This window comes from Salvia hispanica, chromosome 1 (genome assembly GCF_029641045.1).
Source record: "Salvia hispanica isolate PSC_SH4W2 chromosome 1, Shi_PSC_v1, whole genome shotgun sequence".
NCBI classification, from domain to species: Eukaryota; Viridiplantae; Streptophyta; class Magnoliopsida; order Lamiales; family Lamiaceae; genus Salvia; species Salvia hispanica.
The window spans coordinates 5,251,651-5,269,335 of NC_142692.1; the positions used below are offsets into that span (position 1 = coordinate 5,251,651).

General features: G+C 37.2%; 4 protein-coding genes across 4 annotated transcripts; 3 read left to right on the top strand and 1 right to left on the bottom strand.

The window, feature by feature from the left end:
- Positions 1-44: 44 nt before the first annotated feature.
- On the bottom strand, positions 45-3,011 carry ECB2 (Tetratricopeptide repeat (TPR)-like superfamily protein). The gene has a single exon (XM_048127983.2). It carries the CDS (start codon positions 2,934-2,936, stop codon positions 306-308), a length of 2,631 nt encoding a protein of 876 aa, XP_047983940.1. The 5' UTR covers positions 2,937-3,011; the 3' UTR covers positions 45-305.
- Positions 3,012-4,311: 1,300 nt separating this feature from the next.
- LOC125224566 (SPX domain-containing protein 3-like) lies at positions 4,312-6,215 on the top strand. The gene is made up of 3 exons (XM_048127985.2): positions 4,312-4,720; positions 5,427-5,592; positions 5,655-6,215. The coding sequence occupies exons 1-3, from the start codon at positions 4,472-4,474 to the stop codon at positions 6,005-6,007; spliced, it is 768 nt and encodes a 255-aa protein (XP_047983942.1). The 5' UTR covers positions 4,312-4,471; the 3' UTR covers positions 6,008-6,215.
- Positions 6,216-7,921: 1,706 nt separating this feature from the next.
- On the top strand, positions 7,922-11,147 carry LOC125224568 (vesicle-associated protein 1-2-like). Its single transcript, XM_048127986.2, has 8 exons — positions 7,922-8,185; positions 8,359-8,429; positions 8,569-8,650; positions 8,810-8,925; positions 9,028-9,198; positions 9,291-9,332; positions 9,878-9,955; positions 10,770-11,147. The coding sequence occupies exons 1-8, from the start codon at positions 8,134-8,136 to the stop codon at positions 10,872-10,874; spliced, it is 717 nt and encodes a 238-aa protein (XP_047983943.1). The 5' UTR covers positions 7,922-8,133; the 3' UTR covers positions 10,875-11,147.
- Positions 11,148-12,497: 1,350 nt separating this feature from the next.
- Positions 12,498-17,597, top strand: LOC125221392 (phosphatidate cytidylyltransferase 4, chloroplastic-like). Its single transcript, XM_048123510.2, has 7 exons — positions 12,498-12,911; positions 14,022-14,323; positions 14,791-14,981; positions 16,012-16,136; positions 16,238-16,371; positions 16,557-16,672; positions 17,191-17,597. The coding sequence occupies exons 1-7, from the start codon at positions 12,627-12,629 to the stop codon at positions 17,280-17,282; spliced, it is 1,245 nt and encodes a 414-aa protein (XP_047979467.2). The 5' UTR covers positions 12,498-12,626; the 3' UTR covers positions 17,283-17,597.
- The last annotated feature ends 88 nt before the right edge of the window (positions 17,598-17,685 follow it).

A 17,685-nucleotide genomic window follows, 5' to 3' on the forward strand; every position in this document is an offset into this window, starting at 1 on the left:
GAAATAGTATAATACTAGTATTCAAGAACATGATGCAAGATGTATAAACTGAAATCTGTCAGTATATATCATGTGATTCTGGGCACTACAAGATATTTTACAGAGATGACTACTGAACAGCAAGGAAGATAGAAGAACATTGCTCTCACACGAGCTTCATTCAACATCTATCCATCTTCATAGTTTTACAGATACAAAATATACAAGCTAAGCTTTTGAATCCACTTACCAAATTTAGGATCTTCAATTTCTTTTCCTTCACACCACATGTGAATGAGCAGTAATGCAAGTTGTTAATGCATGCATCAATTTCCTCTATATCCCTCATCTCCACAAGAGCAGCTCCCATCCTTGAAATGGTGGAAAACTTCAGTGTCTCGAACAGAAATCTCTCTTCGAACAGCCTTGGAGATGAACTTCATCGTGATGTGGCAGCTCTCACACATGTAGAGATTCTTGGTGACCCAAATAGGCATCCCAGGGGAAGTGTTTATGAGCCCGTATGCAACGGCTAACTTCTCACTGTGGCCACAGAAGACGTCAGCTTTTGAAGCTTCAACTTCATTTGCAAAACTTGCCTCTGGGTCACCATGACCTGCTGCCTTCATCTTCTCATAAAATCCTTGCAAAACACCCTCTATCTCTCTCATCTCGGGGTGGGTTCTGTCTCCACTGAGAAAGGCGTGGACTTTCCCTTTCACCTCTACCCAACTGCAACCGGGATCAATAGTGAGCCCCATCTCTCTCATTGCCTTCCTTAGCTTTGCAACTTCGTCCCACTTACCACTGTCAGAATACAAATCACATAGCAGAATGTAATATCCCACGCTCCTGTTATCCATCCCAAAGATTTGTTTAGCAGCTATCTCACCAAGATCAACTCGTCTGTGAATCCTACACGCGTTCAACAAGGCTCCCCATATAGCCTGATCCGGGGTCATAGGCATTTTTTCAATAAACTCGTATGCATTCTCCAGCTTCCCTGCACGTCCCAGCAAATCCACGACACAAGCATAATGCTTCATGTTTGGAGTGATGGAATACTGATTTTCCATGCTGTGGAAATATTGCATCCCTTCCCTTACCATCCCAGACCGACTGCAGGCACACAATAGAGCAATGAACGTGATCTCATCCGGCCTCACTCCTGATTTGATCATTTCTTGAAATAACTCGATGGCAAGTGCACCTTGACCCCTCTCAGCATGGCCAGTTAGCAAGATATTCCAAGAAGCAACATCCTGTTTTTGTGTCTTGAACTGATTTCTCGCAGGCACCATCCTCCCACAACGGACATACATGTCGAGGAGTGCATTGGGAAGAAAACCCTCAGATGCTAAGCCACTCCTCAGCACGTGTGCATGGATTTCCTTCCCACACATGAGTGCTCCTATCCTTGCACATGCTGCAAGTACAGAAAGTAAGGTAACTTCATTTGGCTCTAGACTGATTTTCATTTGCCTAAAATAAATCAAAGCTTCAAAGCTTCTGTTATTGATTCGGAGACCAAGAATGATTGATGTCCAAGATACAACATTTTTGTCAGGAATCTGATGGAAGACCTCTAGAGCCTTATCGACGCATTTACACTTGGCATAGAAGTCGATGAGAACATTCGCGACCATATGATAACCTATAAGTCCTGTCTTTTTGGCCAACTCATGAAGCTTGATTCCCATATCAAGATTACCAAGAGAAGCACAAGCAGATAACACACCGGCTATAGTGATCTCATCGGGGGCAACCCCTTCGAGCTCCATCAGTTTATAAGTCTCGATAGCCTTACTGGCAAAACCATTGTTGTTATAGCCTGTAATCATTGATGTCCAAGAAACCACATCCTTACACTCAATTCCAGCAAAAACCTTCTCTGCCTCACTCAACCTTCCAAAACTCGAATGCATCTGAATCAATGCATTGCCTACTGAGTCATCATCCCCGAACTCCATCTTTGCAACGTATCCATGAACGGCCTTCCCAAGCTTCTCATCACCAAAGACCTCACACGCTGAAATCACACTAGTCATGGTCATCAAGTCTGGATGGAAGCAGCATTCCCTCATGGAAAAGAACAAGCGCAGCCCTTCCAAACACTCGCCATTCTCAAAGTAGCCTGCGATCATAGCGTTCCACGAGATCCTATCCCTCCTATCCATCTTATCAAACACCATCCTTGCATTCCACAAGTCCCCACACTTGACATACATAGTGATCAACGAGTTCACAACATCAATATCAGCCTCAAACCCGAAACGCAACACATGGCCATGAATCTCCCTACCCCATTCCCAATTCCCCAAACCACCACAAGCTCTCAACACACAAGGGAAGGTATACACATCCGGCCTAACTCCTGCACCACCAAGCCATAACATCCTCCCATATAAATCGATCGCCTCTTCTAAAAAACCGTTCTTTGCATACCCACCAATCAAGACGTTCCATGAAAACAAGTCCCTCTCCTCCATTTTCCCAAAAACATACCACGCATCACCCAGATTCCTCAGCCTCACAAACATGCTCAAGAGCGCATTCCCTAATCTCAAACTCAAGTGGGTAATTGAATTCGACACCAGAGAGTAAATGAACGAACCTTCATTAGACGCCCTCTTGTATTCGCACAGCCTCACCAAAGACACAAAGGTTTCTTCCTCTATATCGGTTGGGAGCTCTTTCCCCACAGAAGCAAGAACATTTACGGCCTGATTCAGCTCGTTTTGAGTGCATAGCTGAGTCAAGTACGAATTGGGGTCAGCAGTGAAGGATGAACTCGAGTTGAGAAGAGAATTATGATGGCTTTTCTTGAGGGAAAATTGATTGCTTCTAGAGATTACATGAACAAAATTCTGACTGGTAGAATTGGGCAATCTGGAAAATTGGGGATTTGAATGTTCGGAACTGAGAGAAATTCGCGGGGCTTTCGTTGAGACAGCCATTCTTGCTGCTGAGGCATTGCAAGAACGGATTGAGGGTTTAAGTTGAGGTTTAACTGCCTGAAAGCAAATTTCGGATAACGCAAGACAACCCCACAAACGGCGTCGTTCTACTTCAAATCTGTTCACCAATTATTTATCTTTGAAATTATTTTTTTTTCGCTTCTTTTCGTTTGTTTGAATGAATTACCCATTATATCCTCGTGACTTATTATATTACCCAAAGAGTCCCAAGTCAAAAAAGCGACGTGGCAATATTCAAGTCCAAGTCATATGTGGAGTAATTTTCCACTCCCGTGGGAGATTCTTAAAAGATTCTAAAGCATCATTCCGTTCCATATTATTGTAATAAGGATAAAGTAAATTTTTAAAATAGCTTAAATATTTTGGGACACCTCAAAATGGTATACGAGTCTAATATCTTGGGACGGAAGGAATATATTATTATATGTAAATATAGTTTTTTGGTTCTTAATTTTATTCTTTAAATCCAATATCATGGTTTTTTTTTTCAGAAATTGAAACTGACGTGTCATTCGTAATGTCAACGTGGCAAAAGCGATAAGAACACGATTTTGCTATAAATATACAAACTTTTGAGTTATTATGACTTTCCCCTAAATTTATGAGATTATTTAGAATTTACCTTTCAACTTTTGAGATTTTCTAATGTATTTTCAACAAAATCATAAATGTCTAAATGCATAATATCTCATTAAATTTGTGCATTATTCAATATAATAATAGACATCTCCAAGTCATATAATTCATTCTAAGTAGAAGACTAAATCAATGCATTATAGAAAAGAACTATTTTGAAACGATTTATATAAATTGGCAAAATTATTCAATCAAGGAAAAAAAATAAAAAATCCCATGATTCTGAGAGAAAATAAAAAAATGTCGAAAGATCATGTAAAATAACTCAAAAGATTATCTTGTCACGTTTCATCAAGTAATTGTAATATACCATGTGTGGTTCACATCAGAATTTTTTATAAGAAAAAACTCTAGTTGGTTTATTTAGACTAAAATATAAAGCGAAAAAAAAATGAAAAATGGTTGATGATGTGTTTGCATGCAAAAAGAACCTTTTAATTAACAAGTAATTAAAAATGATTATCCAAATAACTACTCATGGAATTATTCCGGGCATAAAAGATCCAGATATTTCCACATCACAATTTTTAATGTTTTATACACGGAGTGGGTGTTGTTGACAAATCTAAGACTAATTAGACGTAATTAATTAAATTAAAACTGCATAAAAAGTCATTAACTGTGCTTCTAATCACTGTAGACAGACGAATATGCTCCGAATTCTCAGACTTCAACTGTCCTTCCATACCTTTTTTAAAACGCCACTTCATCACGCCAAGCATATGCTCTTTAGATATTCTACTCCTCTTTTACCAATAAATCCACCTAATTGGCTAATTCCCTTCTTCACATACTCACACCCTCACACACACACACGCGATTAGATTCAAAATTCGACATTGCAGATTTAAATTCCGATCGATCGATCGCGATCGGCGATGAAGTTCGGGAAGAGATTGAAGCAGCAGACGGAGGAGAGCCTGCCGGAGTGGCGGGATAAGTATTTGTCGTATAAGAAGCTGAAGAAGCTCGTGAAATTGATCTCGTCGGCGCCGCCCACGCTGAGCAGATCGTCGCTGCACTGCGGCAGGGCGGAGGCGGAGTTCATGTATCTGCTCAACGCCGAGATCGACAAGTTCAATGCCTTCTTCATGGAGCAAGAGGAGGATTTCGTCATTCGCCATCAGGTTTTGTTAACATTTCTTCTTTGATTTGATTTGATTTGATTTCTCTCAGTTTTTAGGCTTCTAAAATGTTTGTTGATTTCAAATGGATCACGTTGTACGTGTTGCTTTTCCGTAAAGTTCAGTAGAAAGTATATATTCGATTTTGTTCCATCGTTTTAGCATTTTATCCACGTGAGGCTGTGTATGGCTCGGTAGTTAATTTAAGAATTTAGTTCGTTATTCAGCATTTCAATTATTCGATTTTGTTCCATCGTTTTAGCATTTTACGCACGTGAGGCTGTTTATGGCTGGGTAGTTAATTTAAGAATTAGTTCGTTATTCAATAGTATTTCAATTTTGGCTTTAAAATGTTCCTAAAAAATTCCGGACAAAATGCCTTTGATTATTTCAACAGCATATCGTCCGCACTTTTTTGTCGGAATATTTAAAAATCAAAATTGAAACATTAGATATTTTTTGTTAAAGCTCTATATTTACCATTCTATATAGAACTATGTGCTGACTTTTTTTTATTCCTTGCCTTTTTTATTTTATTGATAACAAAAATATACACGTATTTTCTTTTTCAAATTTTGCTCGTGGATGTATTTAAACATGAAACTGCATTGACCATCACTCTGTCTGATTTTTTTTTAAATCGTGTTTTGAATACCATTTATCCAATAAAATAGGAGTAGAAATTACTAATTAATGAATACAAAAACAGGAATTGCCGCAGAGAATAAAGAAAGTGATGGAGAAATGGGGACCTAACGGCAGTGAAGCATCGGAGACGGAGTTCAAAGAGCAAATGGCGAAAATCCGGAAAGACATCGTCAATTTTCACGGCGAAATGGTTCTGTTAATGAACTACAGCAACATCAACTACACAGGTATGAATTCATTCAATCCAAATCCCCAATTCTTCATCACAATTTCAAAAAAAATTGCGCAGGGCTGGCGAAGATCCTGAAGAAGTACGACAAGAGGACCGGCGGAGTTCTTCGGCTGCCGTTCATCCAGAAAGTGCTGCAGCAGCCGTTCTTCACGACGGACTTGATCTCGAAGCTGGTGAAGGAGTGCGAGAGCACCATCGAGTCGGCGTTCCCGCAGTGGGAGAGGGAGGAGGAGGTGGTGGCGGTGCCGGGGGACGGAATATTCCGGAACACGGTGGCGGCGCTGATGACGATGCAGGAGATGCGGAGAGGGAGCTCCACGTACAGTCATTTCTCGCTGCCGCCGCTCAACATGGCGGAGATCGACGTGATCCAGTCGTTGCAGGTTGTTGCTCCCATACAGATTCCGTGATCGATCCATTTGTTCTAGGATAGTTTGGATTTTGGGAGATGGAATTAATTAATTGGAGTATCTTCTTTTTTTGATGATTTTATACTGAATACCACTATACGTGATCTTGTTAGATGTTTTGATATTATGAGTGTTACTTTCTCTAGTTTTTCTAAATGTTTGGAATCATTTATCATGATATAATTATTTTAATATAATGTTCTACTAAGTTTGATGCTTTCTTCGAGGGAAATAAAAAGTTCGAAAAAATAGTAATGTACTAAAAAACAAATTAAATTAGTGAAAAGTTATTGGAACCGTAATTCTCATTTTTATATACGGAGTACTACTTATATTTATAATAGAATATGAATATAATTATTTGTGGAAGTTTGAAGCTCACTTATTAAAATTTAAAAAATATATTGTACTATGTTTTAAAATAGTGGACGCTTCAAAATGACAAAACGTGTGAAGGAACTAGGGAATAGTATATTTCTTTTAGAATTCCTCTAGGTCCAAATAAGGGCACTTTATGCATAGAAAACCAAATTAGTTTATGATAAAAATCCTCATGAATAGCATGTAATTGGGATTTCCTTTGGTTCTTTTATGTAAAAAATCTCTCTCTTGATGGATACTTTAAAATTAAATGCATATTTCTCTAGAAGGGGATTTGGACAAGCTTTTGGGGTGGTCTCTTTCATAACGTCCTAGGAAGCGTATATGATTTTGTGGCTAGCATTGGGAACGGCTATATTCTGATTGCAGAGGTTTGATATTTATTTTATGGGCTACAATTGGCCAAGGAAAGAGGATATCGCAAACGAGAGTTAGAGAGTGATAATTTTGTTGGTGTGTCGATGATTATGGGTCATTTTTATATCTCAGTCAACTGTCTGCCTTTAGTACGGAAGGTGCGCGACATGCTCAAAGATTTTGATTCTATTGTGATTCGACATGTGCACAGAGAAGGTAATTTTGTTGCTAATTTTTTGTCGCATTTTGCTTATAGTTTTCTTAAAGGAGTACATGTTCTAGAAGCCCCAAGCCCCGTAAAGAAATTTAAGTAGTTAGTTGTTTCATAATAGAATATGTGATTCTAACTTTCGTCAATTTACTGTCTTCCTAACTAGGACATAGTCACATAGCTCGCTTATGTTAACAAAAAAAAAAAAACTCCGCAAAATTGTTATTGGGACATTAAAGGATATTAATAGTTAGAAGGTTGATAAAGATTGATTGAAGCTTTAAATTAAAAATTCAATATTTGCTAGTTTCAGTTAGACAGATGATTAAAAGAATGCATATGCCAAATTGCCAATGTGGACCATGTAATTATTAGAGGTCAGTATTTTTTTAGACAAATTGAATATGATCGATCCAATCAAACATTGTGACGGAGCAAGAGGTTCACTCTTGGTAGTAATCAACCAATTATATAAATATGTTTTGATTCATCAGCTAAACCTAACCCTAGCTATCCACCATGGCTTATACTCTGCTAATTTGATTCAGAAGTTTCAATTTAGGTATGCGAAAAATAATTATAATGATTAATCAACTATCAACTTTCTTTCTTCAGTCAATCTCTCTGTTCGGATCTCTCAATTAGCATCCAACTCCATTAATTTCTTCAAATTTTCATATTGTTGATAGACTATTTGACTAAACTCAGGTCAAAAGACTAAATGACAAAACAAATGTATAAAAATGAGTCTTTTAGTAAGTTTGGTGGATAATATTTAATTATTACTAGTTGTACCTCCTTATTTGTATAGCTGATAATAAGTCTATGCTTTCTATTGATGCACAGTATTTAATAATTAAACATAAAGTAAAAAATAATTACGTTTCATTTGGCATGAACTAGCATTAATGCGCCTCGTCTTATTAAATTTATTTTACGTATTTCACTAACCTGCACTTTCCTCTTTTCCATTATTTAATTATTTTATACTCTTGTTTTTTCTCCACATTGAACAACTGCATATTCCCATTTTCCAGAAATTCGAAAACCCCAGATCTCCCAATCTTCTTCCGCGCTATTCATTTCAGCCACTGCTGCCGCAGGTGAAAGCGTTTGGATTCCGCATTAATTACGTGGTATCCTCTATTATCCCGGTAGATCGGCGATCCGGTTAGAAATGAGTAACGGCGACCTTCTCCAAATCGAACCGCTGGAACTTCAATTCCCATGTAATTGATTTTTTTTTCAATTCGTTTTGTTTGTGAGGGTTCTACTTCTGTAGTCGATGATTATTTTTTCTGCCACTTTGGGGAAATTCCGAAGATGTTGATTTAATTTTGTGATTTTAGATCTATATCTTTGTGGTTAATGTTTTCTCTTGCTCATGCTCTGTTTATGACAGTCGAGTTGAAGAAACAGATCTCATGTTCCATGCGAATGTCCAATAAAACGGATAACTTCGTGGCTTTCAAGGTAAAGTTTTGGAAGTTTTTTTTTTTTTCCTATTCTACGTTTTCTTGGTAGAAGCTTAAAATGAATGACGAAGTTAGTGCACATGGAAATATGTAGTTCTTATGTTCACACATGATTTTTTTTTTGTTGATAAATTAAGGTGAAAACTACAAATCCAAAGAAGTATTGTGTGAGGCCAAACACTGGAGTTGTGTCTCCGCACTCTACTTGTGATGTTATAGGTCCGTTTCTATCTATCTGCATATGCATATGCGATTGCATCTGCATCTCATATGTCACCTAATTGATTCATACTTAGTCAATTAAACTGTTTTTAGTGATTGGAAACTAGTATCATATACTTAGTTACTGAATTTATAAAATGTCTGATGACCATAAAGTTACGATGCAAGCCCAAAAGGAAGCTCCTCTGGACATGCAATGCAGGGATAAATTTCTCCTCCAGAGTGTAGTTGTGAGCCCTGGATCTTCTGCAAAGGATATTACTGCTGAAATGGTATACAAGTCTTCATTATTTAATGTAGTTTTGGTTAATGAGTAAAAATTTAGCCAGAAATTGGTACTTCTGCTGCTTTTTCACTTCTACTCTGTTTTCCAGTTCAGCAAAGCCTCAGGGAATCAGGTTGATGAATGCAAGTTGAAGGTTACCTATGTTCCACCCCCTCAACCACCTTCACCTGTGCGAGAGGGCTCAGAGGAAGGGTCCTCGCCTAGGGCCTCAGTGTCAGACAATGGGACTACACTGAATCAAGCTTCTGATTTCAACAATGTAAGTAAGGGATGTTTGCTTTGTATCCAGCACGCACCATTTTCCATACTATTTAGGAACTCCATGATTATTCTGCTTCTTTATTACTGCAGATGTCTAAAGGGGCTTTTGAGCAACAGGAGATCTCATCAGAGGTTATACCCAAATTTACAGCAATCTATTCTTAATGGTTATTTTGTCCATATCTTCATTCTATTTTGGATGGAACTGGTGTGGCCTATGTTTTTTGTTGGTTTGTTTATTAAATTGTTGAAGATATAGTTGCAAGATAGAGATGTAGATTGTTCCTTCACAACCACGTGTATGAAGTTAATCGTAGGAAGTTAATATATTGTTGAAGATATAGTTGCAAGATAGAGATGTAGATTGTTCCTTCACAATCACGTGTATGAAGTTAATCGCAGGAAGTTAATATTCACATATGGTTATCCTACTTATAATAAGCATTGGAATAAAAAATAGTGCAAATAGACTGATTTTCTTTCCTGACGTTCTGTAGTTTGGTGTTAAGTCCGAACTTTTAAGTAGTTAAAGTTCTTAACCCTACCAATTTTTCTCTGTAAATGATGTACTCATATTTGAAAAAAATGATGTCCATATTGGGTTAAATTGCTTGGTTCTTCAGCCAAATATAAAACCTTTGTTCTCTGCTTTGGCTTAATGTTATCTGTTATTGTAGGCTAAGGCGCTGATTTCAAGGCTGACTGAGGAGAAACGCTCTGCTATTCAGCAAAACAGCAAGTTTCAGCAAGAACTGGTAATATATTGTTCCAATCTTTTATATTTGGATTTTTTTTTTTCTTCTAGAGTGATAGAGCTAGTAAGCCGAATCAGCATGTTTCTTTTATGTTCCAACCAAGCTTGAACGAGGTATTGGACAGATTGAAATCATAGACGAATCAAAACCTATAATCATCCTGAAAATCCTGTCAGTTATATTTTAACCCATTTTTTCATTTTTTTACATATCCAGGTTCAATACATAGTATACCTTGAAATTTTCATTTTAGTGTCTCAAATTCTTCTGTGAATTTGGCCATTCAAATGACCTTAAGGGCAAGTGTCAGTGATTCATCGTTCACATTCTGTATACCAGCTACCAAGCACTATTAGTTGATCAATGTTGTGTCAGACATCAATCATCTGTTATATAGCTTTTGGTTGGATTTTAATGCATGTTATTCTAGAAAGAACCAGATAGGTTTCTCATGCTAATTTGAACAAGGCCAAATATGTAGGATGTATCCACTATAATTAAATCCACTTAGTGTCCATCAATCCCCAACTAAGATTTATTTATATCGAATTCAGGACTTAATTAGGTTGGATGTCCGGAGTGTGCCTACCAGTTTGTCTTCTCTCTTTATATATATATATATATATGGTTTTATTTATTTATTTTGAGTACTAAAATTGATGTTTTCTTGAATCTTGATGCTATGTTTTGTTTTTCTTTTGGGATGGTTGGGGAGGAGGTGTTGTAAGTGTGAAGTCAATATGATGATTTACATCCCATTTGGTGCTCGGTGCCAAACTGATGGGTATGTTATGCATTTGCTTATGTTCCACAGGAAATATTGAGGCGGAAAAGCCGTGGTGGGGGCATCCCAATCACGTATGTCATCATTGCCTGCTTGATAGGTATCGCATTGGGATACCTCTTGAAGAGAACATAATTAAAGGAGTCTGTTCTGTTGCTGTGCTGGTGCCAAGGCAGCTGCTTGCTCGTTCAAATATATAGAGGATTTGAAGTGCTGCGTTGCATTGCAGTGCATTGTGTTCAATTAGCCGTCCGTTTCTGTAGAAAAGATGCCTAAATTGGTTTGGTGGTTTTTTGTAATATGCTCAAATTGCATTCTTTGTCTATCTGTGGTAGTTGCTTCACATATCTACTTTTGATCATGTAACTTAAGCACATTTTTTTAATACATCTCATTTCATTATCATAAGTTCCTTTCTTTCAGCAGTATTTGGTAAGTATTTCTTTGTTTCTTATCCCAATTCCGTTCCTCACAAGTTTAAATGATGATTTTGGCTTCATATATTGCTTAAAATTAGGTTAAGTCATAATCTTATTTTATCTACTGATTGTTTTTTAATAGTATTACTGAAGTAGATGTTATTTCATGGGGAAAATGCAATACCAGTTCTTAAAATAATTGCTCCATTATCTATCCATGTTTACTTTTAGTTTCTACAAGACTGATCCAGTTCTTTTATCCCAAGATGACACATTTCTTTATTAGTTTGTCTGAATTAAACATTTCTATTTGAAATTTTCTCTCCAATTAATCATACAACTACTCTTTTCATTCTTCTTCATTTTCTTGAGCGGCAGAGAGAATATTAGTGGATATCTTGACCGAGACGGACTAAAAAAAATTGTGTACATCTTGAATGAGAAGGAGATAGTAATTTTTTTCCTTTAAAATTATATATTCAATTTTCTTTCTCTCTCACTTTTATATATCCACAGGCACATTTTTTTTTTCCAATTAAACACATTACCCAATAATTTATAAAATCATGTATCAACAAAAAATACTTACTCTCTTTATATCATTAAAAATAGAGTGAACTACACAAATGGTCCCTGGACTATGGGTTTATCTCGCCCATAGTCCCTGGACTTTAAAAATATCGCCAGTAGTCCCTGGACTAAGGGTTTATCTCGAAATTGGTCCTTTTGGCTTTTTTTGGTACGAAAATACCCTTTGATATTATTTTGGGGGGTTTGGGCAATTTGGTCTTTTTACACTTTTAACATTTTAAATCTGATATTATTTTAGTTATGTACTAACTTTGATATTATTTCAAAATTATCATTCTTCTTTCATTTTGTTATCCTTCACTGAATTTTTTTTTTATTTCAATATTAGATTTAATTTTATAAAATTAAATTTAATATATAGATTTTTAAATATCAATAAAATTTAAAATTTTGTAAAATTAAATCTAATATTGAAATTAAAAAAACAAATTCAGTGAAGGATAACAAAATGGAAGAAGAATGATAATTTTGAAATAATATCAAAGTTAGTACATAACTAAAATAATATCAGATTTAAAATGTTAAAAGTGTAAAAAGACCAAATTGCCCAAACCCCCCAAAATAATATCAAAGGGTATTTTCGTACTAAAAAAAGCCAAAAGGACCAATTTCGAGATAAACCCTTAGTCCAGAGACTACTGGCGATATTTTTAAAGTCCAGGGACTATGGGCGAGATAAACCCATAGTCCAGGGACCATTCACTCTTAAAAATAAAACATTTCGGAATGAGTTATTTAAAGGCAGTAAAGTTTTTGATATTCCCAATGTGCAAACTGCAACGGCGAAATCCCCGCCGCCGACAAAAGCGGCGCCGCCGCCCTTCTCAGCTTGCGCCTATGCATTCTCTCTCCGTCTGAAACAATTGCCACCTTCTCAATGTCTTTGCAGATTGTAGAATTAGACAGAATTGCGTTAATTCCGCTCTCCGTCAGCTCCGGCCGCTCCCACTCTGACTTTCGTCATTGGCCAACCCTTCGGAGATATGCCGCCCAATCGAATTTCCAGAAAATTCAGCTCAACTTAGATGTAAACGGTAGTGGCGTGCAAGGGCTTTCTAGAATTCCTAGGGGCGTTCTACTCAATCAACGCCGGCGGGTGATACTGAGAGTGGCTAGCGCAGAGCGGCCGGAGCGAATCGACGGCGGTGAATTAGCTGATGAGGTAAGCTCTGAACGTACAAATATGGCCAAGAACTGTTTTTTTATTTTTTCGTATGTTTTAACATTTTGTTAACTCCTTCATGAATCTTATATGTATACTTATTTTATTTTTTACTCTTTGGGGTTTTGAAATTTCTGAATTGGATATGGATGTAATTGGGGGAATTTAACAAAAATACGCTGTTATGGAAAAGAAAATGAAAGATGAATTCCAACTACGTGTTTGGTTGAAAACTTGAAATGGAAACTGTCTCTCTAGTTGACACGAGACGACGTTGTAATTTAGCATGATTATACAATGATCTTTATAGGAGAGAGAGAGGGAGGGAGAGGTTGGTAAAAATGTTGAGCTTTGGTAAAAATGTATGAGCATGTGAAAGATTTATACCATTGCACTTGGTTCTTGTAATATCATGGGTGCTCTAATTATTTGAATTTTGAGGATCACACTGATGGCTTAAACCTTAAAGCTAAGTTACTGAAGTCCAAATTTTGGTAATGCTTGACAAACGACGATTGGTGGGTGATTATATTCAAAACAATATGTCATCAAGGTTGTAAAAAGAGCTACGGAAGCTGCATAATAGACTAAAAGTTGAAACCTATGATGTGCCGTCTAATTCTAATGGGGGGGACTTCAAATTGTCCTCGTAACTATTTCCCCATAAGCACTTTGTCTCATAAACTTATTTCTGGTGAGCACTTTATCCCTAAAACTATTTTCCCCCAAATTGACATTTCCCTCAATTCCTGAGCTCTAGACCTATAACCGAAGCTCAAGGAATTGTCTCTAAATCCTCGGAAGATAGTTGTGGGGCAACTTGGACTTTATCCCATTCTAGAATTATCAACTTTTTCTTCTGAAAAAAATTTGATTGCTGCAGATGGTGCAACACTTGGGAGGAACTCAAGAAAGCAAATCTTCTCAGTATTTAAGGGGTGTGGATCCTATTTAACTATAGGAGTAACATATGGAAAATATCTTTTTTTCATTGATCATGATTCCTATCTGATACAGACTACATTTTTATTGATATTTTCTCTGTTATGATCTCTTTGCTAGTAGTTTGTAACTTTGTATCATCTTAACTGGACCACCGCTATGTTGTAGGAAGTTCAAAGTGGCAATCAATCATTGGGGGAGGGCAATTTAGATGAGGAGCAGAGGGAAAAAACAAGTCAGTTAAGGAAAAGGATTATATTTGGACTGGGCATTGGAGTTTTAGTTGGTGGAGTAGTATTAGCTGGAGAGTGGGTTTTCACAGTGGCCCTTTCCGCAGCAGTGTTTGCTGGTTCCAGGGAGTACTTTGAGCTGGTAAGAAGTCGCGGCATTGCTTCTGGAATGACTCCTCCTCCTCGATTTGTTTCACGAGCTTGTTCTGTTATCTGTTGTGTTATGCCTCTGCTCACACTGTAAGAGTTTTTTTTGCTAACTTCATTGTTATGCTAATTTTTTTTAGCCATGCACATGGGTCTTAGCTTTCAACTTCTTGTAAATGAAAATAGATCTATTTGTTTTGATTATGTGCTGTTACCCTGTTAGCATTTGTTTTATTCATTGCCGAAAAATGACTTTTTACAATGACAGCTTTATTAGTATTGCATGTTTGTAACTACAAAGCCTCCAAGAGACTATTGAAACTTTACCATGGAAGAAAGGTGTCTAGAAAAGATTTTTCCTTATTGAGGGCAAGGAAATTAATGATTTAATCAGAAAAATTTAGTTTAAAATACTTCTCAATATTGATTTGGTGCTCATTAATAGTAATTGCATATTAAAAGTGCTTGCCTCTCAGATTTGGTAGTTCGAGAAGAATATGGGTTGCCGTATTTTTTAGATTGATTCATTAGTTGACTATTATGAATGTTTGTTTGTTTAGATACTTTGGGCATATTGATGTATCTGTGACATCTGCGGCCTTCTTTGTTGCTACGGCGCTCCTTCTGCAGAGGGGAAATCCTCGTTTTTCTCAACTTAGTAGTACCATGTTTGGACTTTTCTATTGCGGCTATCTTCCTTGTTTCTGGGTTAAGCTGCGGTGTGGTTTAGCAGTTCCTGCATTGAATACGAGTAAGCCAGTTTTCTATTTGTCTTTTGATTCGGCAATCGTAAAAGAACATTGGATCATATGCGAACTGTCAATATATGGATTTGTGGTAGGAACATGATTAATATCTTAGTCTTGCCTGTACTCTGCTGGAATTCAATGCATCTATGCATGAAGTTGGCCATATGTTATATGTATTTTCTCAATCTTTATGTTCTGCACTTTATCATGTATGGATACTTTGCTATTGCTTTAAGTTTTATCGTAGTAGACACCTAGATTCAGTGGAGGGACTGGGATGTCTAGTTGTCTACTTGGTAAGGCAGCCGGGCAATGCAGGGTGACAGATTTATTTGGGTACAGCAAAGCATAAGAATTTGCATCTGTGTATATTTTCTTTGTAGGCACTGAGCAAGTGGATTATGCAGTTCCCTGAAGATTAGGAAGGCAAGGCATTCTGAGTTGTAGGTCCCATAGTGATAGTGAGATTTCATTTGCGATGGTTATTGGCTCATGAGATTAACCTATATTGTCTTCTGGCCACAGAACGTACCAAAATTTAGTTACCCTTTCATGTGTATGCGAAAACCATTTAGGTTCAGTTTATGCATTCAGATTAATATTTCTGGATGTTGTCAGATCAAGGCGGATTGATTAGAGACTTTAATGTACTAGTATTTTTGGACTATTAAAAGTTTAAACTGAATATCGAGCTGATGATAGAATTTGATTTTCTAAAAGATCTTGCCTAGCTCCCCTGCACAGTGTACTACATTATGCCACTACACTTTCACAAATCTCCCATGTTAAATGCTTCATTTGACCCAGATATTTCTTGACAATAGCTAGTGAATGACTTCCCATAATCTCAATTCTCAGGCATTTGAAATTCTCTCCTATTTTTGGGATCTCTGATCGTACATCATTTTAGTTTATACAACTTTTGATGTTATGGGGCAAAATATGATGGTGATGCTATTAAAACTCTACAAGATTGCCCTGGCTTGACATATGACTAGAACAAATATTTTGAACTGTGTGTATGTTTGGCAGGATTTGCATCATCTTGGCCTCTCCTTCTTGGTGGCAACACTATGTGGACAGTAGGTCTTGTGGCCACCTTGATCTCACTTAGCAGTATTATTGCAGCAGATACATTTGCATTTATTGGTGGCAAGGTACTTTCTTTTTCCCTGAACTAGTTTTCTCCTTTGTTCTCCTCCTAATAGTTCTTTCTTGGCCAGATGTAGTCTTAAACGTCTTGAGGAATTTTGTGCAGGCCTTTGGCCGGACACCACTTACTGCAGTCAGCCCGAAAAAGACATGGGAGGGAGCTCTTGTTGGATTAGGTGGTTGTATTGCGACTTCTGTTTTATTGGCCAAGGTCTTTTGCTGGCCTACTTGTACACTGAGGTATTTGGTTTGTTTTCATGTTTCAACGCTCAAGTTTAACATCTTTGCTCCTCCATACCTTCTACTTTGGAGTCCTTCCTGCTCCATTGTATGATCCAGCAAATTTATGATGTCTAAACTCAAAAGAATACCATCATAGGAATTCTCCTTTCGAATAGTTAACTGATACTTCTCTTCATTTTCAGTGCTGTAGCTTTTGGGTTTCTAAACTTCTTTGGATCCCTGTTTGGTGATCTTACCGAGTCCATGATCAAGCGAGATGCAGGTGTCAAGGATTCTGGATCTCTCATACCGGGACATGGTAAGGCCCACGTATATTGTTTGTTTTTCATTGTTGCGTGTGTCTGTCTTGCCTTACTTTGGGTAATTTGTGATGCTGCTCATAGCTGACCATCTTTGGACCACTTAAAAGGTGCCAAAAATAATCACACGATCACCAAAGATTAAAAATTCACTACCTGCACTCTAGTTTATTATGCAATGAAAGCACTAACTCTAACATTCGTATCTGTTCTCCGTTTCTTGTACTGGATGACTTTAGGTTGTTCTATGGATACATATTACAACTAGCTATGCCTGAGCTACTGATAAGCTCCTGGTATCATTTTTATTACATTGTATGAGATGGTGTCCTGCTCTGCAATTAGAAGGTGTTCAACATGTTCTAGTTCGTCATCTCCATCACATATCTACAATCTGATTGTAGCCATTATTAGTTTAGAGAATCAGATGTTCTAGTTTGGTAGCAGCAGAGCAAACCGTTGACAACGATTGTGTCTATACACTTTGCTCGTCTAACAGTCTGTTTTATGTAAGCAGGAGGGATACTGGATCGGGTCGACAGCTACATTTTCACAGGAGCACTTGCTCACTCTTTCGTGAAAACATTTCTACCACTCTATGGAATATGATTGGGTGAATAATATGCAAGTCGGTTATATCGAGATGCCAAACGTGCTCAACTTCATAATGCCAGCAGCTCTGGAGCTATCAAAGCAAGAAAGGGAACAAATCCACCAGGTGCTTCCAGCATGCAAGTATGATTTCCTTCCAAAATAATTAATTTTATCATAAAATAGATCATTACATGCCCCAAATCTAGGGTTTCTTCCAAAATGATAATTGACCAGTAGCTTCATAGAGTATTATTCTTCATTTGGAGTTTTAAATAAGCTGAAATTCTTGAGCTGCACATGAGTTTGAGTTTGGCAGGAAATCATTTTCAACCCTTGAATCATTACTATATACAACAGTTGATATTGATGTATAGCTAAAAACATGTTAACCTATGCCTATCTAGAGAGGGATTGGCCA